This window comes from Malus sylvestris, chromosome 8 (assembly GCF_916048215.2).
Source record: "Malus sylvestris chromosome 8, drMalSylv7.2, whole genome shotgun sequence".
Lineage (NCBI taxonomy): Eukaryota > Viridiplantae > Streptophyta > Magnoliopsida > Rosales > Rosaceae > Malus > Malus sylvestris.
The window spans coordinates 2,730,446-2,757,493 of NC_062267.1; the positions used below are offsets into that span (position 1 = coordinate 2,730,446).

The 27,048-nt window shown below is 36.7% G+C and overlaps 4 protein-coding genes across 5 annotated transcripts; 1 reads left to right on the forward strand and 3 right to left on the reverse strand.

Moving 5' to 3' along the window:
• Positions 1 to 493: 493 nt before the first annotated feature.
• LOC126631150 (uncharacterized) lies at positions 494 to 2,062 on the reverse strand. 2 transcript variants are annotated; one of them, XM_050301307.1, is made up of 3 exons: positions 1,903 to 2,048; positions 1,696 to 1,754; positions 494 to 989 (listed from the first exon to the last, which is right to left on the reverse strand). In XM_050301307.1, the coding sequence occupies exon 3, from the start codon at positions 971 to 973 to the stop codon at positions 758 to 760; it is 216 nt and encodes a 71-aa protein (XP_050157264.1). In that variant the 5' UTR covers positions 974 to 989; positions 1,696 to 1,754; positions 1,903 to 2,048; the 3' UTR covers positions 494 to 757. The 2 variants fall into 2 exon arrangements, with proteins under 2 accessions (XP_050157264.1, XP_050157263.1); XM_050301306.1 differs by lacking the exon at positions 1,696 to 1,754 and having other exon boundaries at positions 1,903 to 2,062.
• Positions 2,063 to 2,967: 905 nt separating this feature from the next.
• On the reverse strand, positions 2,968 to 4,848 carry LOC126632800 (uncharacterized). The gene is made up of 2 exons (XM_050303294.1): positions 4,569 to 4,848; positions 2,968 to 3,927 (listed from the first exon to the last, which is right to left on the reverse strand). Exon 2 carries the CDS (start codon positions 3,868 to 3,870, stop codon positions 3,004 to 3,006), a length of 867 nt encoding a protein of 288 aa, XP_050159251.1. The 5' UTR covers positions 3,871 to 3,927; positions 4,569 to 4,848; the 3' UTR covers positions 2,968 to 3,003.
• Positions 4,849 to 8,458: 3,610 nt separating this feature from the next.
• Positions 8,459 to 10,552, forward strand: LOC126632387 (allene oxide synthase 1, chloroplastic-like). Its single transcript, XM_050302770.1, has one exon. It carries the CDS (start codon positions 8,769 to 8,771, stop codon positions 10,362 to 10,364), a length of 1,596 nt encoding a protein of 531 aa, XP_050158727.1. The 5' UTR covers positions 8,459 to 8,768; the 3' UTR covers positions 10,365 to 10,552.
• A 4,761-nt stretch (positions 10,553 to 15,313) lies between these two features.
• On the reverse strand, positions 15,314 to 20,396 carry LOC126632970 (wall-associated receptor kinase-like 14). Its single transcript, XM_050303514.1, has 3 exons — positions 19,326 to 20,396; positions 16,933 to 17,010; positions 15,314 to 16,803 (listed from the first exon to the last, which is right to left on the reverse strand). Exons 1-3 carry the CDS (start codon positions 20,053 to 20,055, stop codon positions 15,527 to 15,529), a joined length of 2,085 nt encoding a protein of 694 aa, XP_050159471.1. The 5' UTR covers positions 20,056 to 20,396; the 3' UTR covers positions 15,314 to 15,526.
• Between the last annotated feature and the right edge of the window lie 6,652 nt (positions 20,397 to 27,048).

A 27,048-nucleotide genomic window follows, 5' to 3' on the forward strand; every position in this document is an offset into this window, starting at 1 on the left:
CAAAATGGAAAACTTCAATTACAATGGCATAGTGACTATCTCACTACTACATATATAAATGTGGCTCAAAAAGTGCTTGAAACATCATCGTAGTAAATGCCTCAGTACATGATCTTGATTTATCATCACTGCCACATTCTATTTCATAACATGCTACCAAAAAATTAAAAATTCAACCTGTACAAGAATTGATAAATCTTAATGAAAAACTCGATCAAAACCCCCGCACAGTACCAAAACTATAGGACTTAACTACAATAACTTGTGGACAGGCATCAAACATGGGAAAGATTATGATATAATGGCTTTACCAGTTAAATATGCTAGGCCAAGGCTTGCATAATTCTTTCTCTATCAAGGATAAGTGAATCAGTGATGAAAAACATTCGAAAATGATACATGAATAGAAATTTTGGATATCGAACTATGAGATCAGAGTATAATAAACAGCTACAAATTGGAAGATGGCGTGCCAATAGTGTTAGAATGAAAGTGCGAGTAGAACACAAAACATACATTTGATCAAACTATGGGTATCACTTAGTACAATGGTAAGCCATTATTAACAATTTGTCTTCAGATTTGGCAAAATTTTGCAGGCTACTGCAAAGAGACTATTAATATGTAAGAACAGAATCAATCATAATACAAGAAATAAAGTCTATTGAACTAAAACTTTATTTCACAATTTAGTAAACGTATGCCTCAACTGAACTACAAAACTTTTATTTCACAATTTGGTAAACATTACCATTGCTCAATAGCCTTTATTCCCCCGAATCCTGGCCCTCATGTCAACCTGCCCTCTTTTGCAATTGAAGTACGTTTCCCTCAGACCAATACATTCGCTTGATATTGATGGACTCTTTTCCCCAGCACACTCCCTAAACGACCGCTTCTCAACCTTAATGCAGTCACACTCACTAAGACATTTGACCAATTCCGTTGCCAGGCCCTTGCAAGACTTTGCCATTTCGCCCTAGTCTCCCCTGAAAATTTCGAGTACTTAAAAGTTGAGAGTCTTGAGACTAGAAAATAAGTGAAAGTAAATGCACCGCATGAAGTTTCAAATAACCATTACATCACAATCAAATACAGATGCTAAATCTTGCGAGTGCAAACAATTTGAAACTAAGATTGCTCGGGGTTGGATAATCTATCAAATGCTGATGAAGTGTGGAGGAAACCTAGTAACTTGTTACTAATTACGCCTACCAAAATAAATATATAGATATGTTTCCTAGATTACTCCGCTCCAACAGAACTAGGCCACCCCCATTCTAGCAGAAATTCACCTATCCAACATCTAAAGCCCACATTTCTTTACTTCAATTTGTAACTTAGCAGCTCTCAAGTCCGTAGGCACCATACCATCCCACCCTGGTAAATATTTCTAGTTCCGCCCTTGAGCGCAGACCGCACTTGGACAGCCTCCATTTACGCTCCAAATGAAAATGTTAACGAATGCGGTAAGCCCGAAAATGAACTCTGTCATCAACTCAACAAACTGATAGACCAATTGATGGTAAATTCATCGAGTTTAGGGATGCAAAATACCAGAAACCTATCCACTTAATCACTGAGATTTTTGTAACGCAAAAAGGAAGGAACTTTATACACAAATTGTACCAAACCCACCTAACCCAAATCCAAAATAATCAAACCCATAAAAAATCTATCGTCTTTCCAGCAAACCTCTTTCGGATGTCAGCTCAGAAGCTTCAAGAATCAAGCTCTAATCACTTCCCCTATACCTGATTAAATTAAACAAGCTATATAATATTTCTGTAATTTCAACTTCCTTTGGTTTATGTAGATTAAAATCTCTAGGAAAACTACCCAGAAGTTGTACGCTTTGAATTTTATCCCTAAATGTGTAGAAATTGGGAAAGGTCAGCTTACCTCCAAGAACGCAAAAATCTGGATCAACGACGAGTTCTGATTTCTCCGCACAGTGCCGAAGTCGTCGAGAAGGAAGAAGAGGAACGGAGCAAGACACCGGCAGTAATTTTCCGCAACCGAAGTTTGTAGATTACAAAAATGGGTGTAAATAGCCAATGCGGCCTTTATTTTTATTTATTTATTTTTTTCTTGGGTGCTTTTGGGGCCTGGGGCCCAAAACAAACAAAATAACCAACGCAGCATTTTCAATTTTTCACAACTCTTTTCTCTTTGTATACTCTAATTATTACTTTATTTTTTATCAAAAAAAATCATTATTACTTTATAGTTAAAATGGTGTTCGAGATGAGCATACTTATTATGACTTTTGACAATGAAAATCAATAGAAGTGGTTTTTGAGCTTATACACAATAAATCATGTCATTTCGTGAAAAATTTGTCAATACGCTTGTTAAGTGGAGGAGTTAGTTTGACAAAAATACTCTTAAAGAAGTAGTCACGTGATGACCAAAATGATTTACTGTAAACAAACTCAGAGACCACTTCTATTGATTTTTTTAGTCTGAGACCAAAATAAGAAGGTATGTCTATCAGAGATCAATTAGCTAAATACCCCTCTAATTATTCATCACCATTTAATTGGATAAAATGAATCAAAATAAAATTAACAGATATAAATAAACAAAAAAATCGAATTTGGGACTTCAAAAGTTCGGATACATGAGTGAAACTGATTACAAGTTTCTTATAGGATGACATAAATTCCTAATTTTAAGTGATTAAAATTCGAATTTGAGTACAAGAAAGCAAATACAACATATTGGTTAACTAGTTTTTTATTTATATATGTTTCTAAATTTCTTCAGAAATTCCTTTTTCATCAAAATTTTAACTCAAAGTTTGTGAGTACTTCTTTTTTCGATCACAAGATTAACTCCTTTTTTGAGCACCAGATTTTCATCCTCGTATGAATTTCAAAAGCAATTTAAAAAGATCATCCAAATTAACAGAGTAATTATACCGCAGAAAATAAAGAAAAAATTAACAAAAACAAAATATAAAGAGAACATAGAAAAACCATGCTACTGACTGCAACAAATTCACAAGATGTTCCATTTTCTCTCCAATGCAATGCAGATACGACTGAGACACGAAGCAGCACTCAAATGATCTCCAGAAACCGACACCAAATCATCAAGATACTCGCTATCAATCGCCCCACGAGCCATTGCACCAACCACAAACACCAAATTTTCAACATCTGCACCCCCCAAATCACTGACATAATCCCTCAACTCAACCGCCTTGCTTGCGCTGCAAGAAAGTCCTACCTTGAAGGAGTTCACAGGCAAGTGCCGGGTCACAGGATTCTTCACCAGACGAAACAATGTCATGCCGCCTCTGACACTTTTGCCGCTAGGCGCAACCCTAAGATCTTGTAAGACCTTTGACATCAGGTCACAGAACTTGTCCAATGATGCTGGTATGGCAGTACGCGGACTAACCTCAATCAGCACGCCGCAATCCGTTTTGATGTAAACGGCTTCTAGTCTGCCGGACATGCAGAGTCTCGATGTCATGATCTGGTGGAGAGCGTCGTGGACAATGTCGGGGCGGTGTACGTAAGGATCAAGTTTCTTTTTCCTCATGAAATCCGCGTGGTGGTCGGGATTCAAAACCCGAATTATGTTTCCGACATGAGCTAGTGTTAGAGAGGCCTTGTCGAGAACGAATATAACTTTTTGTTTCATGTTATTCGCATTGGAATTGTTAGGGGCTGCTGGAATCCAATCGGGAAGTTCCGTTTTTGTTTCCTTAGTATTTTCTGTCAGTCCAACTGCTTCTTTGATGTCTGCTCCAGCAATAGCATCTATCAACTTTGAACTAAGCCTTTTTCTTGGCGACATCTTTCTCTTTGTTTTGCACAGAAAGGTTGTTCGCAACATCTCTCTCTTCGCCAATCTCATTTTGCAAATATGGACACTTCAGATATCTGAATCAATCTGATATATTCGACAGAAATGCTGTGGAAAAAAAAATATCAAATACTTGTTAAATATATTTCACCCTTTTTCTGAAAATTATTTATAAGATGTAGACATTTCGGCAAAAAAACTTCAACCGATACAAAAATTAAGATAAAAACCAAATTATATATATATATATATATATAATCATGATCATCTGCTAACTCTTACCAATGAAGAATTGCGGAAGAATCAACGACAACAATAGCAACAGGGACCAAAAAAAAAACCCTAATCTCCCTTCCTTTACCAACTGGTCTTCTAATATGAACGAACAATATAAACCACATTGCCAATGGGTTTAGGGTTTAGGGTTTAGGCAAAAAAAAATAATATCCCTACACCCTAACTCAAAAAATACCCAATCAAAATCTATGGCGCTAACCAAATTATACAGTATAGAACACATTACAATACATATTTCAGGTTTCTTTGGTTCTCGGCAAAGAAACGGCGTGAACATGTGAAGCCACAGAAAATTAAATTAGAGAAACATGCAATCAATATTTTAGCAATCAAATCGTATTCATCATCACAGAAAAAACCCTAATTCATTTATCGATGTACATTTATATGCATATAACAAGTTAAAGTAATGATTTAACTCACAAATTCTGCGATATGGATCTTGAAATTACCTGAGAACCAATTCTCTCTGCAGTGCCGAGCCAATCTGAACCAATTCTCTCAGTCAGCTGCCCTAGGGTTTTCGATCAGGTGGGAAACATATCAATGACAATGTCTAATTATATTCTCTCTAAAGTTTTTGCGGGTGTGCGGCCGATAGGGAGGAGGAGTATTAGTTATAGATTTTCAAGGAGTATGCGGTGGTCGGAAAAACCGGAATTTGAAGTAGGAAGCCCGCGACAGACTTACTGCAGCTCCATTTTTGGGATTTAGGGTTTAAGCAGGGCTTCCTGCTTTTTATTTTGTTATGTTTTAATCGGCTTGAACCCTCCATATATGTCTCGGGGTCGAACAGGTGAGCTGGGCTTTAGCTCAGATATATTAGTTACCCCAATATTATTGGACTGCATGAACAAATTTTACTAGCTTGGCCCAACAATGATCACACTAACTCCTCCAACGTGTTTAAATATTCTGCATTTATTTTGCTTGTCGCTTTTCTGTGACCTCTATCATTGATTGACATGTGTCTATAAACTTAACTTTTATTAACTTTATTATCATAAACTTAACACGTATCAATTCAATGATTGAGGTCATATAAGTGTCATACACAAAATGTATGTAGAAGATTTGAACTCCACCTACGACTTAATTACATGAATTCACAGGAATAACGTTCGTAAGATAAGGATATGATTGTGGTGAGTATTTCACGTCAATTATGTACATTCATTTTAAAAGTCAAACTACATGGCAATATATAATTGGCTTAGGATACCTTTACATACATCACATTGGTGTAAGGAAAAGCTTCGAGTCACATGTAAACTCTTTCTGCGCTCTCCATTTCACCGACAGCTTTGGTGACATCGTGTACGCATTTTGAAGATAAAGCTTCGCAACAATATCTGCCGTTAATCCTTTTAAGCTTTGAAAGATCCTCAACGTTAAGATTCACCAAGTCATGCTTCGCTTCAAGTGACGAAGGGCAATATACTTGTGTTTTTTTTTTCCCTTAGTAAAACAAGTTCGAATTCACAATCCCAAATCTTTGGTTTTTGTAAGAAGCGTGACTTGAATGTTATCGTAATAGTTACACTAAACGCGGTTAGGGTTTCGTAAGGAAATATGAAGGGCAAGACCGTAGCGGAGGGTGTCGTTGGTGAAGTTGAACTCGGTGAGCAAGGTTTGAGTTACCTTAAACCATCTCCAACCGAAGGGGCTACATTTAGCCCTCGTCCAAGTTATAGCCCTGCAAGGAATTATTTTTTAATGAACAATGTCAGGTCATATCTCTATATAATCTCCAACCAAAGGGGGCTATTTTTCAGCCTCCTCAATAATTTATTATTTCAAGTTTGTTCTTTAATTTTATCAGCTAATTGAATTAAACTACCATATTAAAATAAGGTTTCCAAACATATTTTGAGGATCACTTGTCGCTAAATGTTGTTTTAAGTTTCATGTTGTTTAAGTTTCATGTTATTAAATATTTTAATTTTACTTGCATGTTAACAACTTAGACATTATAAAATGAGGTAAGATAGTATGAAGGGGTGAAAAAGATGTGAAAATGGTGTAGAAATGGCTTAGGTATTTATAATTTTTTTTTTTTATTTTGTGTTAAAAAAATAAAAATAAAAAAGGTTACATGATGTCAGCTAGTAGCACAGCTGGGCCCAACTTTCAAGGCTGGTCGCAAGCTGGTTATGTTTGCTCAACCCTCTGGCCATTTGGCTATATTTTGGCTTGGTGGGTCCCAAATTTTTTTGGCCCAGCCCTCCATTGGAGATGGGTTTTGTGTCAAAACAGAGTATGTTTTGGCCTATAGCCCTTTAGCCGGCTTGGTTGGAGATGGCCTTAGAGTTCAAGAAATGTGGGGTATGGAAAAGGTGATCGTGGCAACAATGGAAAAAAAAAACAATTAGAGATATAACGCCAATAAATGAAGAATAGTTGTTGAATCAGTTGAAAATCAGAACCAAATAAACAAACTATGAAAATATGAATATTATTAACTGGAAAACAAATATAAAAGATTGCTAAGATGGCTACAAAGTGAAGACTACATTGTGACTGACTTATTTTTCATACTAACTTACAACCTGTATTTATAGCGACAAAAACCTAAAAACCCTAATACGTAAATACCAAAAATAACCTAATACAAAGTCAATTCAAATTTATAATAATTTCCTAAATAAACTAATAAATTCCAACATAATCATGTATCTTAATCCAATGGCTAAATATTCTTGATTGAATAACATGCAAATCTTTAATCAATTAACTAATGAGGGTTTAATATTATAACTTATGTTATATATCTCCAAATGCTAGTCGTAATCATCATATCGTCGCGCGTATAAATGAATCACCATAATTATAGTATACGACCCTAGAGTATGGTATAGTTACATTTTACTTGTCCAAATTCCAAAAGTAAAATGAAAATCCATCACTAGTTGGGCAAAGCTCAAGAAATGATGGTTACATTTGCCCCAACCGGCCAAACTAGGCCAAGTGAATAAAAGGGTCGCTGTACAGTTGCTAAAGGGGACAACACTACAAAATCTATGAGGCCAATTTGGCCGGCAGTGAGAATCCGTATCCAGTCATCGCGTGGTCGGAAGTAAAAAAAGAGCAACAGCTTTGACTTTCAACTGCGTCCGAGGTTTGTGCTTGGCGAGTAGAATTGTTAGACCCACGCGCTACGGTCATAAATGACGATCAAGAACTATAGTCATAAATGACGATCAAGAACGTGCGCGTAAAAAGTAAAAACACCCACCACTTAGAGGCCGTAGACTTGTTCGGATAAATTTTCATATCTCAGATATTCATCGTATATCGTATTATTATAAATTATTTAATTTTTTTATTTAAAATTAAACATAAATAGTATCTGATGAAAATTAACCGTACAATGTACGATGAATGCCTCACAAAGTGAATCCAGAGATAATCATTTTCCGTTCGGATAGGAAGCATGAGAAAAACGACAACTCAACTTTAGCGTTGAGTCGTTGACGGTCGTAGTCCATGCACGTTTTTTTCTATTTGGCATTACTCCATGAGAAGTTTTCTTTTCTTTTAGTTAAATTTCAGTAATAACATCTCTAACAAAAGGCTATTGCAAGTGGTTCTTTACCACAGTGGTCGAAAGGTGTTGTGTTATTGCATGACAGTATGAGTTCGAACCCCGTCGGTGATTAATTTAACATTTAACTTACTAACGTTATCGTTTCTCTCAAAACAAACAAGGCTATTTGCTACTGTTGTTGGAGATGTTCATAAAGTTTAGTACGGGTTTGGTAACAAGGCGATGATTTGGACCAAAATACAATTCAACGTGGCAGGAAAATATGCACAATCCACAATTAGATGAATTGGTAGTATACACAAACGAGACTGATTACAAATTTTTTTATAAAAAAATTACCACGCGAGATAGATACTAAGAAGTCAATAAGAAAGCACCTAATATGACCGATAGACGATTTATTACTTATTTAGTGTTCCTCTAGTTTTACTTTTGATTAAACATTTATAACTTGATTTGTTTTCTAGAGAAAATACTCAGAATTTTCTTTTCGAAGCACACATTCTTACATTCATGTAATTTAGAGTACCCAATTTTACTTGGGTGCGGAAATTGTTCTTTTTATGTTTTCGACGAGTTATTTTTGCATGTGTTACATGATTTGCATGAATGCTAAATGATTTCTTTTCCATAGATGAATAGGTGCACCGCATCTACAAACAAACAGAAAAACTTGTTAATCCCAATTATATGCACTATAAATTCATCGAATTTTATGCATATGTCAAATGAGGTGTGTTGCAGACATATTTTCCATGCAATATTTTCAACTAAGGGTTGCACAAACAAGATGAATGTGTTTTACCCACAAACATACCAATTAAAAGGATTTGCTTCAATATTTTGGACAACTTGGTATTTGGGTTTCTTCTAATATTCAACGTGGGTTCCCAGTCGGCGCCACCCAAACCAAAGCAACATATACAATATAATGCACGCATTTCACGATCCTCCTTATTAAATTGCACTAACTATTGGGCTCCCATAACCCACCGTCTTCCCACTCGACCTCCCCACTATAAATAAAGCTGCCACCCAAACATCCACCATAATTCACCCATCAACTTTCCCATCTCCCTCTAACTAACAGTCAAAGCCTCCTCCAATGGCTTCGACTTCCTTGGGATTCCCTTCTCTGCAGCTACAGTTTCAAATCCAATCATCAAGAAACTCACCACTGTTCAACTCCTCCTTCACGCGCCGTCATGTCCGTCCCATCTCCGCCTCTGTTTCCGAAAAATACCCCTCCTCCTCGTCTGTTTCAGCAAACCCGCCCGAGTCTGACCTGACAAAACCCCTTCCCTTGAAGAACATCCCCGGAGACTACGGCCTCCCATTCGTGGGCCCCATTAGCGACCGCCTGGACTACTTCTACAACCAGGGCAGGGACGAGTTCTTCAAGTCCCGCATCCAGAAATACCAGTCAACGGTGTTCCGTGTCAACATGCCGCCGGGCCCCACCATCACCTACAAGTCCCAGGTCGTCGCCCTCCTCGACGGCAAGAGCTTCCCGGTGCTCTTCGACGTCTCGAAAGTCGAGAAGAAGGACATCTTCACCGGAACCTACATGCCCTCCCTGGAGCTCACCCGCGGCTACCGCATCCTCTCCTACCTCGACCCGTCAGAACCCAAGCACGACAAGCTGAAGCGGGTCATTTTCTACCTCCTCAAGTCGAGTCGCGACTCTGTCCTACCCGAGTTTCACTCGTCCTTCACGGAGCTTTTTGAAACTCTGGAGACCGCTCTCGCCGACAAAGGTAAAGCCAACTTCGTCGCGGCCAACGATCAGGCTGCGTTTAACTTCCTGGCCCGGTCGCTGCACCAGGCCAACCCTGCCGATACTCCACTTGGGCTCGACGGACCCAAGCTTGTGTCGAAGTGGGTCCTGTTCAACTTGGGTCCACTTCTGGTCCTCGGCCTCCCGAAGTTCATCGAAGAACCTGTTATCCACTCTTTCCGTCTCCCGCCATTTTTGATCAAGAAGGATTACCAGCGCCTCTACGATTTCTTTTACGAGTCTTCCGGTCACGTGCTTGATGAGGCGGAGCGACTGGGTGTCTCACGTGACGAGGCGTGCCACAATCTGTTATTCGCCACGTGCTTCAATTCGTTCGGCGGGATGAAGATCTTTTTCCCCAATATGATCAAGTGGATCGGGCGCGCCGGTGTCGGACTCCACACCCGATTGGCCGATGAGATCAGGACCGTCGTCAGATCCAACGGCGGAAAAATCACGATGGGCGCAATGGAGCAAATGCCGTTGATGAAATCTGTGGTCTACGAAGCGTTCAGGATCGAGCCGCCGGTGCCGTTGCAGTACGGAAAGGCGAAGAAGGATCTCGTGATCGAGAGCCACGACGCGGCGTTTAAGGTTAAAAAAGGGGAGTTGTTGTTCGGGTTCCAACCGTTCGCGACCAAAGATCCGAGGATTTTCGAGAGAGCTGATGAGTTTGTTCCGGAGCGGTTTGTCGGCGAGGAGGGGGAGAAGCTGTTGAAGCACGTGCTGTGGTCGAACGGTCCCGAGACGGAAAGTCCGACGGTGGGGAACAAGCAGTGTGCCGGGAAGGATTTCGTGGTGTTGGTTTCGAGGCTTTTGGTGGTTGAGTTTTTTCTCCGGTACGATTCGTTTGAGATTGAGGTGGCGCCGTCGCCGTTGGGGGCTGCCATCACTATGACGTCACTTAAAAGAGCAAGCTTTTGATTTATTTTTGGTTTTTTGGGAATTGTAAATTTTGGTTTTTTGTTTATTAGTGGATAATTGGGATATTGTACTGGCTTTGTGTGGGATTTTCTGTACACTGATGATCCGGCATAACATGTGAAAATTGGAATATTATGTTTTGTAAGGTGGATTGAAGATAATTAATTACATGTGGGAAATTTTATTTATTTTTCTTCCATGATGATCGTTGATCACATGCTAATCATAATTTGATCCATTCCATGTGAAAAATTCTAATTTAATCGTATGTAACTCACGTGTGAGAATGAATTATATAACCTACTCTATTATAAATTCATAATTTTAACTTTTCATTTTGACACAAAGAACAACCGACCCCTCAAACAGGTTCTTTTTGTGTCAGAACTCACAACTCGCAAACAAACGAGACACATTATGTATTGTCGATATATGAAATAATTAATCATGTTTTAGAATTGTGTTATTGACATTGCGGTGAGTGGAACACTTGCGTGCGTGTACATGTGCAATGACACTCGCAGGATTTCTCCATGTTTTTTTGGTGTGGATGTGACCAGCTAGTGCAGGCTAAAAAGGCTGAAATGCAGAGGCACAACAGAAAGGTAGTGTCCCCAAAAGCTTAGTTTGAGATTCCAATTGAAAATTGATATGCACATAAACTATCTCCACATGTCTCGTAAAGAAAGAGGAATAATTCATCACACCATTTGTGGATGTTTGGATTTAATTTTATATTATAAACTTAACCAATGTTAAGATACTTTGTACTTACCAGTTAATATATTATTAGATAAGAAAACATGTCTTCTCCAATTTTTTTATTTATAAAAAATAAAAACGGTAGATTGAACGCATGTTATTTAAACTAACCAATTAATTAAGAGTCAATTATCAATGCCAACAATGATATTATAATTTGGTTCACCGCTCACGTACACGTCATGGAAATAACGCACATGGTAAAAGTGTAGACAAATTGCCAATGAGGGTTGTCTCAATTCATAAACTCTGCCTCAGTGCTTTATGCACCTCTTCATAAAGTTCGAGTCTCGTTGCCAGCAATCTTTCATTGATGCGCGATTTGTAAGTTCTTACGTAAATTCATATCAGTAGCAACTAGCAGTTAGCTGCTATACGTAAATCCTTTTGGCTCGAGGTGCGTATGCTCTAGTGCTGGTGGTGAGTGTAACCAATATCTTCCTAAACTTTTGTTCAAAAAAAAAGAAAGTATAGACGTTTTTTAGTTGTTGGAACATTGCTATTTAGAGGGGTTATTTTTCACTTGATATTGTAGCCTATTTGTAGGCGATACGGTTTATATATTTCACTTTCAGAACTTATTGAATTTTTTTTTTTTACACAAATTACAGTTTGAGTGAAATTATAACATTACGTGACGATATTTTGAATAAACCGAAAAATTGATTGTAAATGTGAATGCCTCTCCTGTTATCAAGCAATGTTACCTCATAAAATGCTTGTATACAGTGCACTTGTCACATCCCGCCCCGGACCTCTACCATATCTCGGGCTCGACTCCGTCGTAACACGATATTGTCCGCTTTGGGCCCCGATCACGCCCTCACAGTTTTGTTTATGGGAACTCAAACGAGAACTTCTCAGTAGGTTAACCATCATGGGATTGCTCTTGCGCGAACTCGCTTAACTTCGGAGTTCCGACGGAACCCGAATCCAATGAGCTCCCAAAAGGCCTTGTGCTAGGTAGAGATGAAAATATACATATAAAGTTTAGAAGATCCACTCCTCTGGGCGATGTGGGATGTTACAATCCACCCCCTTAGGGGCCCGACATCCTCGTCGGCACACTTCCGGCCAGGAATTGGCTCTGATACCAAATTGTCACATCCCGGCCCGGACCCTCACCACATCCCGGGCTTGACTCCGCCGTAACACGATATTGTCCGTTTTGGGCCCAACCATGCCATCACGGTTTTTTTTTTTTGGAACTCACACGAAAACTTCTCAGTGAGTCACCTATCATGGGATTGCTCTCGCTCAAACTCGCTTAACTTCGGAGTTCCGACGAAACCTAAAGCTAGTGAGCTCCCAAAATGCCTTGTGCTAGGTAGAAATGAGAATATACATATGTTTGGGCCCAAAAATACTATTTTGGGCCTAGTTAGATCTTTTTCGGCCCAGTCTGGGATAGGTCGATGTTAGATTCATCCTCAGCCCATAAGTTATAAACAGGTGTCATTAGAAGATATTCAGCCCATGGGTCGAGCGGTCAAAGTGGGTCATATCCTATCGGAAAGAGGAATGTGGACAAATCCTGTTATGAGAGGGAGTCTCGACGGGGTCAGGATGCTGAGATTGAACACGGTTTGATAATGAGTTGTGTTCAAAGTCCTAGTAGGAATAGGATTGGTCGAGATAAAGATGGATTATGAGAATGAGTTGCTAATCCAGGAATAAATGGGATTCAATACAGGTTGGCTGCTATAAATAGGGAGAGAATACATCGAAACAACCCCCTCTAATTCAACACACAACTGTCATGCGCAAATTCTCTCAACAACCTTGAGATTTTTTCTTTTCTCTTTTCGCTGACACACCTTCAGTTTTGATAAACAGCACTGTGAAAGCAACCGGTGATATCTTCAGTTGGCATAAACAGCACTGTCGCCGTAGAACTAGCTGAGCTCGCCGCATCTTCAGTTGGCATAAACAGCATTGCGTCGAGGGCGACTAGTTATCTATCCAATAGTCTCGGTCTAGAAGGATTTCCGAATCCTTATTGGTCGAGGTCATCTCATTAGCCTTCTCGGCGAAGTGAAGTGTTACAATTTATTGGGCTCGGCACATTGCACGCCGAGTTATTGTATGATTGGATACTCTTAAGTGGGATTTAGAGTTCGGCATTCCGACGGCCGAACCACGTTTATTGTTAAGACTTATATCCGCTTTGAGTATTTGTGCCCTTACACTTTAGTGTTGATTCGGCGTGAGTTCACTCTGACGAATACCATCACTGTGACTGAATCCGACGACGACGATTTGTGAACTTCGTAAGAATAGTAGCCTTGTCTTCAGGTTCGAGAAACCAAGAGGTCGAGACGTGTTCCTTCCTCGGTCGCAATCGCAAGACACAGAAGTCAGCCATGCACCCAACGCAACATCAACACATTTTACTCCTCGGCCGAAGTCGACCGACGAGTTGGCACGCCCCGCATTCAACCGAATGACGTAGTTAGCTTATAGATTACTCGGCTTGCGCGCTGCGTAGGCTTGGTAGTTTTTAGGGTCAACAACATATAAGGCTTAAATAATCCTCCCCTGAACGATGTGAGATGTCACAACACTGAATTATTTGATATAGTTGACTGTTCAATAACAAGGACAGAATTTTGTATATTATCATGTTTATTCAAACTAATTATGTGTTAATTATTTATAGCACATGAAGTCCATGAAAGAGGGTTCACGAATGTAGTTTCTTTTTCTATACTAATGATAGTTTTTAGGGCATTTTTAATGGAGATACGAAAAGTTTACATGTAAAAGTTACATAAAAATATTCGTGGGAGATGTAACTGTTCTACTCTAGTTTGTGAAATATAAATTTGAGATTTCGTCTTCTCATTTTAAATAGTCGAAACTTCTGAAGATATAAAAAATGGACACTTTAGATGCGGTCCCTAACTATCAATATTCTTTGATTGAAACCTTGTTAATTTTTAATTTTTGATTGAGGTCCCTGACATTAATGTAATAATGTAAGTTACTATATTTTTTAAATTAAAAATTAAAAATTGAAATTTGTAATTGTTTATATTAATGAGATTTTAAATAAAACCCATAATTTATGGGATTAAAAATAATAAAATATAAATTATACTCTCTATTATATTGTGTGTGTGTGTGTGTATACATATATGTATGGGTACATTAACCAAAATTAACAAAAAAAGTTATTGTACCAAAACATGGATACATTCTCAAATCAACGAAAAAGAATGTACCCATATAAGTTTAAACATGGATTAAAAAAATTGAATGGATTTTATATTAAAAAAGGGTACATTTTACATATAACAAATTGATATATTTGAGAATGGGTACATTTAAGATTAAAAAAATTGAAAAATTATATGAATGGGTACATTTAAGATTAAAAATTAAGAATCTTTTTATATATATAAAAAACTAATATGTACAAACTTAATTTAATTTAATTTTTTATTATTTTGGAAATGTTTGAATTGAAAATTAATTAGAAGTTTAATAGAGGTGTGAGTATTAAACCCTAAATTAATTACTAATTTTTATATTAAAAAATTATATAATAAACATGTAAATTCATTATCACATTAATGCTAGGGACTTGAATCAAAATTTGATAACTAATAAGGTCTTAGTTAATAAACAGTAAGAACTAGGGACCGGATACTAATTTTTCCTATAAAAAATGTGAATTTATATTTTCAATCTAAGATGGCTATCTTTTTTTTTTTGTTTTTGGAAAAGTACGATAGTCATTAAGAATTGATTTAAAATACATACAAGATAATAGGATATGGTGCATATTTAATAGGCTTCGATAAAAACTTTGCCGAAGATTTCAACATGTCGAAGTAAAAAAAGCGTTATCCTCTATTAGGATGTCCAAGACACATCCATAGGTTTGAATATGCCATTTAGAAAACTTTTCGGCCAACAAAAAATATAACATACTCAATCTAAAGTATTTTCATCTTAAAAAGAAATAAAACTTGTTTGGTAAATGTTGAAAACTAAAATTTAAAAATTACTTTTGTGAGTTTTCAAATTTTGATTTAAATGAAAATCGAAAACTGAAGTTGGTTGAAAAATAAGTTTTCAATTTCTAAAAAGGTGAAAACAAAAACAAAAAACAACACGATTATGAAACGATCCCTTAAAAAGAAACAACAAAAATTAGTATGTAAGCTTTGCCCTAGACAACATTGAAATCATGGTTCCGCCACTAGCGTTCTTCAATTTAGTTTCCTTTGGGAGAAAAAAAGGGAACAAAGTATCAACAAGCCCAGGGAAAGATGTTTACAACTAAGAACTCCAAAACAAAAAATGAGTTCAAATATATGAAAGTATAAGCATTACTAATGGTATGAACATGTTGACATGAAACTATAAGCAAACTGTTTGATCAACTTTTAGGGTCACTGAATTACATTACTCAGCAAACTGTTTGATGAAGGCGAGCTCTGATCGCTTAACCAAGTATTTTGAACAGAGACCGGTGAATTATGCTTGAACTTTTCGCTCGAATTGAAGCTACCGGCATCTCCACTCTGCAGTGCATTGACGCTTCTCAGTGATCGGGATTTGGTAATATTTAGAGGCTTTTCGCTCACGCTAGATGAAGAACAGCAAGAGGATCCGTCTGATGAAGCTGTGTATGTGTTTTCTTCTGAAGATGGCCATTTACTTAGCTTGATGAGCTCCAACTCGGCTGTCACTTCTATCATAGTTGGTCTCATGTCTCGTTGAAATGCAAGGCATCTGAATGCCAATTCGGCGACCTTATGAACCGACGAAAAGGTCCAAGCGTCATCCAAAAGGGGCTCCAGAAAAGGGTCTATGATCTCATTTAGACACCCCCTTCCTATTCTGTCAGTGGCTAGAGCCGCCAAGTTCACTTCATTCTGGGGGCGGGTAAAATCTACCGCTTTTAACCCTGTTATTATCTCGACAAGCACCACACCAAAGCTGTAGACATCGCTTTTATCGGAGAGATGGAAGTTCTGATGGTACTGAGGATCAAGATAACCCGGAGTCCCCTGTGGAGCCGTTGAAATGTGGGAGGTTTCCGCCATCCCAAGCCTCGAAAGGCCAAAGTCAGCGACTTTGGATTTGAACTTGCAGTCCAAAAGAATGTTGCTCGACTTGATGTCTCTGTGGTATATCGGAGGCTTAACAGCCGAGTGGAGATGGGATATTGCTTTCGCAGTTTCAGCGGCAATGGTCAGGCGTGTGAGCCAAGAAAGTCCTTCCCCTCTCTCTCTTTGCAAATGCTGACACAATGTCCCATTCCCCATGAACTCGTACACAATAATCTGCTCACCACGTTCAATGGAGCAACCTAATAACCGGACTAAATTCGGGTGCCTTACCGATGAAATGAGCTTGATCTCGTTCATGACTTGGTCAATGCTTTCATGTCCTCTGTGTTTAATTCTCTTTATGGCAACCCAATCGTCGTGGAGTTTTCCTGCGTAAACTGTTCCATAAGCTCCGGTTCCCAGCCTTTGCTTGTCTGAGAAGCTATTCGTGGCTTTTTCGATTTCTTTGTAGGAGTAGAAGGGAATGTTGCAGTTGCCAGTAGCTTCGGACAGAAGGCGTTTCGTGGAGTGTCTCGCTTTCAGCTTGGATTGCCGCCGGATGAAGCAGCATATCAGAGCCAGACTGATCATTAAAGAAGCTCCAACAAACACAGCTGAGAAAAGAAAAATTCCCGGATTAAAAACGAATATATATTCCCCTCCTGGTAGAATATCGTTGTATAAAACAAAAGACCGCTATAGTGTTCGACATTAATTAGTTAAAAGAAGAGTTAATCGGCTACCTCCAATCAAAACGATGAACCTGGTCTTTCCTCCACATTCTCCAGACAAGTATTTTGCAGGGTTGCAAGTCGATGAGACTGTTAATTTACATATCACAAATCACAGAGTTAAACCTTGCATTTGTAAAGATTGTTGTTTCACATTCTCATATACAAGAATTAATCTGCTGTTAGACAAATTTAGAGGTCGTTTGATAACTATTTTGTTTTCGTTTTTTAGTTTTCACTTTTTTAAAAACTGAAAACAAAATAGTTATCAAATGACTCTCAAAACTTAAGCCCAAAATTTGAAACTCAAGAAGGTAGTTTTCAATTTTTGGATTTTTATTTTTTTGAAAACTGAAAGTAGTTACCAAATGATATTTCAATTTTTTTTAAAATTAAAATCTGAAAACGAAATAATTATCAAACTATCTTTACAAAATAAACAATGAGAATAACAGTTTTTCCAAGTTACGTAGGAGATGATCGATTTAGGATATAAAATGAATATGAATCTGATGAATGTTGATCAACTTAGAATTGTCCTATGTATTTGAGAAATTTTTGTGTGTGCCGGTCAACATCCGTAGAATTACTAATTTCTGTTTTATTATACAAGCAGATGACATCGTTAATATGTCACATATACATATATTAATAGGTTGAAAACACTACTTGATAATATTTAATACAATGACACCACCTAAATTATCAGATGACAAATGTAACTCTGAGTTTTCTTCAAGTTTGCAAAATGCAGCTGACTTGGTGACTATTCCCTCTTTTTCGAAGGGTGAGGCGACAACCTCGTTCTTTGGTCACACCAAAAATGGACATCATAGTTTAGGTCTACCAAACTCTGAGTAGACTTACTTATGCTTCTTGGTATGTCGCTGTGACATCTCATAAAATGTAGGCAAATTTTTCTCGAGCAAAAAGCTTTCGTTGCCCTTTTAAATAATTAAGGTCATTGCAATTCTTAAACACATAGGTTAGAGAATCAAACTTATCTACTCAATGACTAAAAGATGATTAAAGTCCCATCTAACTCAGTGTATTAGGTGAAACAAACCCATCCTGAGGAGACCTATGGGGTCATCTTATCTCTTTATTTTTATTTTTCTTTATTTTGAGTCTGAGTCTAATAATATCTCTTTCTTTTTCTTAAACAAGCTGAAAACAAAAAAAAAAAAATAATAATAACGACAAGTTTGATAACGTGAGTTTGTAACTATGTAGAGCATTAAAGTGATTGAGTGTATGAAGAATGATTTAGAATGGTTACTTGATTCATTATCCTCATTCAAAGTCGATCCAAACACGCCCTAAACTTTTGTGTTAATGGGAAAACCCCACCACCAATAAATGGGTAGCAATTCACACCTTGACAAAGAAAAAAAAGAAAAAAACAACAATGATGGACCAGTCCCACAAATTGAGTCCGCATAATGTTGTGGATTGCAAGTGCATTTCAGGGCCCAGTCCCACAAATTGACTGTTAGTTAAATATTTAACTTCCCTCAAAATAGTAAAACCATCACACAACAACATATTATCGTGATATTTTTCTTTACTTGTAAATAAAAAATTTTAAATTTGATTCTCATTAATTTGATTTATTGTGTGGCTGACCAAAATCTCTACCTTTGAGTGTATTTTATTTTCATTATATATATTAAAAAAAATGTTATGCAAAAATAATGCATATTCTAATATGGCTGCTATATAAGCAAATATAATATTGTTACAAATTCAAAATAATGCATACAAAAATGCAATAAAATAATTCCTTTGCTTGTTTCTTAGTGTGCTATTCTTATGCTACTATCTCACCTAACGATATCTATAGAAAGCAAATTTGTATCTAAGTTCATGGACTTTTTGTATTACGGTGGCCTGTGATCCCAAAAATATGAGTCAAAGAATATTAGGTAGGACCCTAAGCATGCATTGGATTGTTTTAATTGGTTGGCCTTTATCTTTTTTGTTTTATCGATTAAGGCGATTTTGACATATGAATTGAAAATATTTTAGATGCTACAGTTAGAAGATACGATTATGAAATAAAAGCAAGCTCGGGTCAAAAGTTATAGATGACAACCTAAGTAAACTTGAAAAGAGGCTATAAGAAAAGATATAGAGTACTTAGAACTAACAAAAGATTTAGTACAAAACCAAACGTAGTGGCGTTCTAGAATTCATACAGTCGACACCATCTGGTATAATAAAGCTTGTTGTTTGTTGTTAGTGCATGGCTAAGTTATTTTCGTCTATTTTACTTTTGATACATCCATGATTCACCATGGATGAGTTGAAAAAGAATGATCAAATGAGCAAGAAGGATAAGTAATTAAGCAGAAGTAATCAATTAGTAATTAAGCATTAATTAAGCAGATGTAATCAATAATTACCTTTCCTGCAGCCTAACCCAGCAACGTATCCATCTCCATCAAACCCCTCCTTGCAGTTGCATCTATACCCCTCTGTCCCATTTGGCGATACGACCGTCGTACAATTGGCGTTCTTATCACACCCGCAAGTTCCCTCAAGCCACCACTCTAACTCCACCACTTCCACCTCCAGCAACAGCGGCGTCGAGCTATTCAAAAGTTGCGGCAACGGCGCCGAAATCGACGACAGCAAGAACTTGCAGTCCTTCTGCTCGACGCTCCCAAAGTTCAGAAATTGGACATCCTTTCTGGCCTCGGCGTAGCAGCTGAGGCTGCTGTTGGCGCTGCAGTTGGGTGGCGCGTCGAACCGCGCCTGCACCAGAATGTTGGGAATCTCGCAGCTGCTGGACGGCCTACCGTCCGTACAGTTCTGTAAAAGAATCGCGTTTCGTGACGTCGGGGCGTAGTTCCGGCTGTACAGGTGGAGGAGGGTGTGGAGGGGGCGGTTGCAACGGCTCTGGAGGTTGATTCTTATGCTGTCCTGGGTAATGGACTGGATTGGAAACTCCCCGATTGCGAATCCGCTGTTTGGAGTGCAGTTAAGCTGGATTTCGCAGCCCGATGAGAACCCGAAGGGGTACTGAATCGGGATGGGACCGAAACTCGGGCACGATTGGTTGCAGTGATTTGCTGCATGGATGGTGAGTAGTGGAAAAACAAGTACGGATAAAATTAGGGTGAAATAACTCATACCAAGTACGTAACAAAATCACAAGGTTTCTAAATCTGGTGCTTGGAAAATTGAATGCGTGAGCTTTTGGTTCTTCAACAAATGAATTTCCAGCTTTCAGAATACGATCTAATCTGCCGGCTTTTCAAATATGATCTAATCCGTGAACCAAACGACACTCTTATAGGAGAAAACGAGAGTGCGACAAGGAGCGGACTTCATAGCTTTCACACTAGGGCATATGACACGGGTCTTGCCTTGGTGTTTTTCATGAGAAAAAGAAATAGGCGTTACCAAATAACAAGACAATTCGTTTTGAATCTTGGAATGAAAATTTGGTTTGAGACACGAGACAAAGGAGGATTAGTGATGATAATTAATCTTTGTTTATACTAACGGGCCAAAATGAAAAGTTAAAAATCACGCTTGTGAAGTGGATTTATGATTGCTCACTTTTAAAAAGAAAGAAAAAGGAAAATGGGGACACAACAAAAAATAATGAAGGTACAAATTTGATTCAAATTTAAATGTAAGGAGACGAGCATGCTTCTTTGACTAGCTGGTCTAACTTATATATACTAGAATACGTATACTTACAATTAAGCAATGTATTAAAGTAATCATATATAGAAGATTTAATCAAGGAAGATATGCGCCAATGACGATATTTCATAAACCCAACAAAGGAAAGCTAATATTTCAAATTTGTTTTTTATACAACGATATATTTACATTAAAAGGTGAAAAAATTAATTGATATCGAACTTACTATTTATGAGATTAAAACTTAAAATTTCTCAATTACAAATGAAAAATAAAATCATTATATATTACATTAAGTGACACTGATATTTCAACTTTGTACATATTAACTGCGGTCTTGTTTACTGTTGGATATAAGTCAACAATCTGTGATAATTTATATATGCTAATAAATAATAAATGCAATAGAAACTAACAGAATATAAACTAGAATATGAATTATAAAACAGACAACTTGAAGATCGAGGCTTGCGTACCGCAATGTCCTTGAAACAGAAATTTCGTCCCTACTCTGTGCTTGTAGTTCTACGGACGTCTGTTCCACCAGGATTCAACGATCTAAGTTAGAAATTCCAGCACCGGAAAATAGACTTCTGGCGAATATTAATATGGTTCTCTCAGTAAGAAGGTTTATGAATGTAGAAGATGAAGTTTATTATTTTTGTGTTCTAAATGCTATGCAGATGTATGAATATATAGCAGATAGATGCATGTTTGCAACAGGTATGAGAATGGGGTGTGACTGTTGGGAGACATCTCTTCAGAAGGGTGTTTTGCTCTGTGTTCAGAAAGAACTCTCAGACTTCATCTGAAAGGATGAGTCTTTTCATAAAAAATAATTAATTAATTAAATTCGAACTTAATTAAAAAATAATTAAGTAAATCAGAAAAATAATTAATTAATTATATTAATTATAATTAATTATATATTAATTATATATTAATTACCAATTAATTATTACACCCCAAAGCCCAACCCCAAGGGTGAGCCCAATTTTAGTCTCCAGGCTTATTACTCCAATCACTTTCTTTAAAGGACAAAACCTTATAAAGTGATAAAATCTTTTGGGAATGGCCAATGTGGGACAAGGAAATTTCTACTCAAACTACTCAAATTTCCAACAGTTTACGAACCTAGATTCTCTCCGGATCCCTAAAAACTGAGCTTAAAGATCAAGTGATTCGGGTTGAAATTTGATCCAAAAACTACAAACAGGGAGGCCTTTTAAAATTATAATAATCGTAGTCGTTAAATCAAATTTCAACGGTTCAAATCATTTGATCCTTAGCTCAGATTTTTTGAGTTCGGATAGGATCTAGGTTCCTTGTTTACTATCAAAGCAGATATTTGATAATCCCAACAAAGGAAAAGCCAATGCCCCGAAAATAGGGGGATGTGACAATACATGCAAAGAGGATCCCACACTAATAAGGGCAACATCTTGGTGTTGACCCTAACTATTTATATCCTTTACTAGCCCAAATAACCTATAGAGTATACTGCCGATTTGCCCCCTGAACTATCATCCAACTTTCGATTTCCCCCCTGAACTTTTTAATTGGAAAATTAAGGACTTAAACTAATTTTTTTGGCCGATTTGCCCCCTGCTGTCAATTTTTCATTCATTCCATCCAAATTTTTGTTAAATGGAAGCATATGCACAACATGTGTGGGTAGTTCGGTCGCTTCATTCTTTAAAATAATTGAAAACCTTAGATTTCTAAAATATAAACCTATGCAAATATGTGTGATTCTATAGCTTTTGTATCTAAAGGTCTAGTGAAATGACACTTTTGTCCACAAATGAGAGTTACGTGGTTTGCACATGATAAGAGTTAACGTTAATTTGGATGAAATATATGAAAAACTAACTGTAGGGGGGAAATAGGCCAAAAAAAAATAGTTTAAGTCCTTAATTTTCCAATTAAAAAGTTCAGGGGGGAAATTGAAAGTTGGGTGATAGTTCAGGGGGCAAATCGACAGTTTACTCATAACCTATATCTTGAAAATTTTATAAGTAAAATTCGGATAAATGACAATGTTGATATGCTTTATTATTCGAATAAAATAATAACATTATGACATCACGTGATGAGTACAGAATAAAAACTTAAATCCTATCAACACACATATAAAAACTAAAAACAACTAAAACAGAAACCTTTTTTTCAAATACATATTTTGAAAATTCATAAATCCTATATATAAGTATGTACATCTCAGCTTAAATAGAAGAAATAATGCATATTTGAGTCAAATGACAAAAAGTCAATGAGCTGAAATTTTAATCATATGATTCTCAGCAGCTATGATTGTTCTTCTTTTTTCTTTGGCAATAAATCTTTGCTTTCATGACCATCAATCTTTACAGATGACTATAGCCTTAGTTGGGGAAACGAGATCTACTACAGATCTTTGGGTCAGAAGCTCGTGAATCGAGAAATCAAAAGAGATAAAAAATAAATTTGGTCTATTTAAATTTTTAAGTTTTTGTGAATAAAACTAGTGGAATGAGTTAATAAGGATCGTAAAATTAAAACGAGTAGTCTAGATTTCTCGTTAACAGACCATAAACGTAAAGATCAAGACTGCCTGTGGAAATGGACTCTTCACCTTTGGACTTCGAAAATTAAATAACGTATGTTATAATGTACGATCATATAATTTAACACCAATTTGCTATTACTTCTCGGAACCGTAGCATTTGTAATGCACACGCAATTTGACCAACAAAATTTAGTGGCTTATTATTCCCAATCCCATATACCTTGACTGTTTGAGGATTTGGTTTAACTTAAAATAATATTAATAATGAATCACTTTTTTTCTTAGCACTACAAAATTAGAGTTGATGTTTTACTAGTATATTTAGATCCGACATGTTTAACGAGTTATATAAGATAATCTAAACATCAGTTAATCAAACTTATTCACTAATCCAGTCATCAACAATAGGGACGCTAATGAACAGGAAGAAGAAAACAATTAAAAGGATAAAAAAAACAATACTATTGCAGAATTATTGTTTTGAATATGTAGCTTTCATTTCATTCATGGCCTATTCTCTTCGTGATGTAATTTGTCTCAGTTGGTGTTTCTAGAATCTCACATTTGTTTATGTTAGAATATAATTTGTCTTTAAAATATTAGGTCACGAGAGTAACAGTAGTTATGCTAATTCCGTGATTCGAAGTAAATTATATATATATATATATATATATATAATCAACAGCTTGAGCCTTGAGATATAGGAGACAGCCTATCAAATTATTAAAAGAAAACTAATGAAAAGGGCTTGAAAATTTTGAGTTTTAATGATAAGGACAAAATAAAGGGTAAAGTGAATAGTATCATGATTGACTTTTTAGTGTAAAAATATGGTTTTTCGTTAAAATGAACAGTACCAGATGCTTTTCGTTAAAGTTCCCTATTATTAACCACCTAATGCAAAGTCTTGCAGCTCCTTCTGGATATAATGTAACCTAGATTTACTTTTAATAAAAAATCCAATCATATATAGTAGATAAGAATACATAGGGCACTTGACAAAACTTGAAAGATATAATTGTTACAAATAGTAACGATGAGAAAAAAAAAATTAGTGTATCAACGCAAGTGTGTAGTTATGAATGTCGAAATATCATTATTTGTTCTTGTTTTGAAATTTTAACCAATAAATTAAAACGTAATTATATATATTTTTCTAATAAAAGGGGATCAATTGGCGGATTCGCCACGACAGTTCATATTTTTTTAGGCTGGAAAAACTCACAGAAGCATTTCAGCCTCTCCTTAACCACCATCGTGTAATTCATCAGCCCCAATAATTGAATCCAGAACATGTCGTGTGGAATACGAGCCTGAAATTTGTTCCCAACAGCTGAGCCACTCTGTGGTGGTAGTAAATAAAAAAGCAAAACGTCACCTTTTTCCTTTTTTGTTAGACTATACAAGATGAACTTTAGGAACTTGGTGAGAAGCATCATCGGGAAGTTGAGGAGGGTTTGATCTGGCAACTTAACTGATACAATTCAACTGATTATTATACAGCAGAAGTGGACCACTATAACGTTTGATCAACATTAAAAATGTGAGGTAGTTGAAGCTAGTGAATAACATTAAAAATGTGAGATGATTGAAGCTAGTGAATAAGTATGTTAAAGTAGGAACGATAGTCCGTGATTCTTGCAATTAAATTTGTTTAACCTAGCAACTTGGCACGTTCATCATATAAATTATAAACGTCAATGGATTCCACCAACTATTTAGACTATAAATTAACTAAATTATAAGTTCAAGGATGCTTCTTAATAATATGATCGAAATAAGAAGAATATTAGGGCTCTTGTTTTAGTTTTACTTTACCTACACTAGTACAAAAACACACTTGCACGGAGCAAATTATGTTGCGCAAGGACATTTTGCGCAATGTTGACAACTAAGCGTCACGCAAGGACATTTTGCGCGACGGGACTTTGAGTGACGAAGCATTCCGTCGCGCAAAATTGTTTAGCGCAACTAATGTGTACCTTCGTTGTGCAATGTTGGGGAAAAAACAGTAAAATTCTTGGTTTAACGCCAGAAAATTGCGCAACAGACCACCCACGTCACGCAAATAGTCTTTGCGCAACGGTGAACCAAAACGTCACGCAAAGGCCATTTGCGCGATGTTGTTGGTCCATCGCGCAATTTTTTGGCGCCAAACCAAGACTTTACCACTTTTTTCCCAACATTGCGCGATGAAGGTACACCTTCGTTACGCTAAACAATTTTGCGCGATGGACCGTCGAAAAATTTCAAAATATATATAAAAAAGTTTGACGGTTGGATCGTTACATACAAGTTTGTCCCGTTACATAATCTTTGAATGCTTTTTTTTTGCGATTTTTGACATATACGATCTCGAAGTATATACAAACAAGTTTGATGGTTGGATCGTTGAAACTAGTTTCGTAGAATGCGTATCACATCAAAACGATACAGTCACTAACAATTAGAGTTTATTTTAAACTTTCAATAAGTATAACATAAGATTTCACTAGTGTAAATATTTTAAATTGCAGATCGAATTCATTCATTGTATTCATATAAGGTCAAGGAGTGTAATTGTAAAAAATCATCAAAATTAGAGTTAAAATAACCGTTATATCATGATTTTTCGTTTATAACCGTCGAAATTTTTTGTCCCATTACATAATATTTGAATGTTTGTTTTTTGCAATTTTTGACATATGTGATCTCGAAGTATATACAAACAAGTTTGATGGTTGGATCGTTGAAACCAGTTTCGTAAAATACGTATCACATCAAAACAATAGATTCACTAATAATTAGAGTTTATTTTATATTTTCATTCAGTATAACATAAAATTCCACTAGTGTAAATATTTTAAATTGCAGATCGAAATCATTCATTGTATTCATATTGGGTCAATGAGTGTAGCTGTAAAAAATCATCAAATCGGAGTTAAAATAACCGTTAAATCGTGATTTTTCATTTATAACCGTTGAAATGTTTTGTCCCGTTACATAATCTTTGTGACACGCCTCGATCCCAATGTCCGTGGGACATCTGGATGGTCACGTACTGGCTGACAGTCGAGGGTGACGAAAGCCGTTTATTGAATGCAAATGTTGGGAACAAGAAATAAATAAGACCTATAAATTTAAAAATAATGAATCTGCAAGTGAGGAACATGTTCAGAGCATACAACTAACTAGAACACTAAAAGAAATAGTATAAAATTGAATGAATAAAATAATGGGTCCTACACTGAGAGGACTCGAAGATGCCGATGTGGTAGTGCTTTAACGCTGGGATCGTACGTCTCGAATCTAAATCCTGAGAAGGCGCAAAACAAACATGAGTGGACCAAATTGATATATATATATATATAAAAGAAAATAGCAACATACTAACCCCCAAAGTTTTATGAAAACTATAGCATAATAAGTGATAGGTTTCTCCGAAAACCCTAGCATGCCATAACACATCTCATCAAGTATATCTCGTATATAGTATGCTAAATAATGGTATCAAATAATAATATATCCCGGCCCAATGCATGCTCCCAAGTCTTTGCGCCCTTAGCCAGAGATTATTTCTCCTAGCCCAATGTCTGCTCCATGTCCCTCAGCCCGAAGCCAGGGATTATTTCTCCCAGCTCACAGCCAACACCATGTCCTTGCCCCTGGAGAAATAGTGACCACTAGATACACACAAAACATTGAACATAAACCTTCCAAACATAGGTACATATATCTCAAAATCAGCTTCATAGTATAAAGTCATCCATTATCTATACTATAAAGAAGTGTGTGAAAACATGTTCTAAATAGTATATCATCATCCATCAGATACCTTACAAGAACATGGGTTCGATAGAAAATATGGTATTCCAAAATAAGCTCAGTATAACATGATAATCAATTTCTCATAAAACGTTCACAAAATGTATTCAGTAAATCAT

What these genes read in the sequence shown, in the direction of transcription:
- LOC126631150 (XM_050301306.1), bottom strand. Translation starts at nt 973, where the DNA reads ATGGCAAAGTCTTGCAAGGGCCTGGCAACGGAATTGGTCAAATGTCTT.
- LOC126632800 (XM_050303294.1), bottom strand. Translation starts at nt 3,870, where the DNA reads ATGAGATTGGCGAAGAGAGAGATGTTGCGAACAACCTTTCTGTGCAAA.
- LOC126632387 (XM_050302770.1), top strand. Translation starts at nt 8,769, where the DNA reads ATGGCTTCGACTTCCTTGGGATTCCCTTCTCTGCAGCTACAGTTTCAA.
- LOC126632970 (XM_050303514.1), bottom strand. Translation starts at nt 20,055, where the DNA reads ATGAGTTATTTCACCCTAATTTTATCCGTACTTGTTTTTCCACTACTC. An exon ending in TGGGTTAGGCTGCAGGAAAG is followed by an intron (nt 17,011 to 19,325) that starts GTAATTATTGAT and finishes GTAAATTAACAG; the next exon opens with TCTCATCGACTTGCAACCCT. An exon ending in GTTCATCGTTTTGATTGGAG is followed by an intron (nt 16,804 to 16,932) that starts GTAGCCGATTAA and finishes TTCTTTTCTCAG; the next exon opens with CTGTGTTTGTTGGAGCTTCT.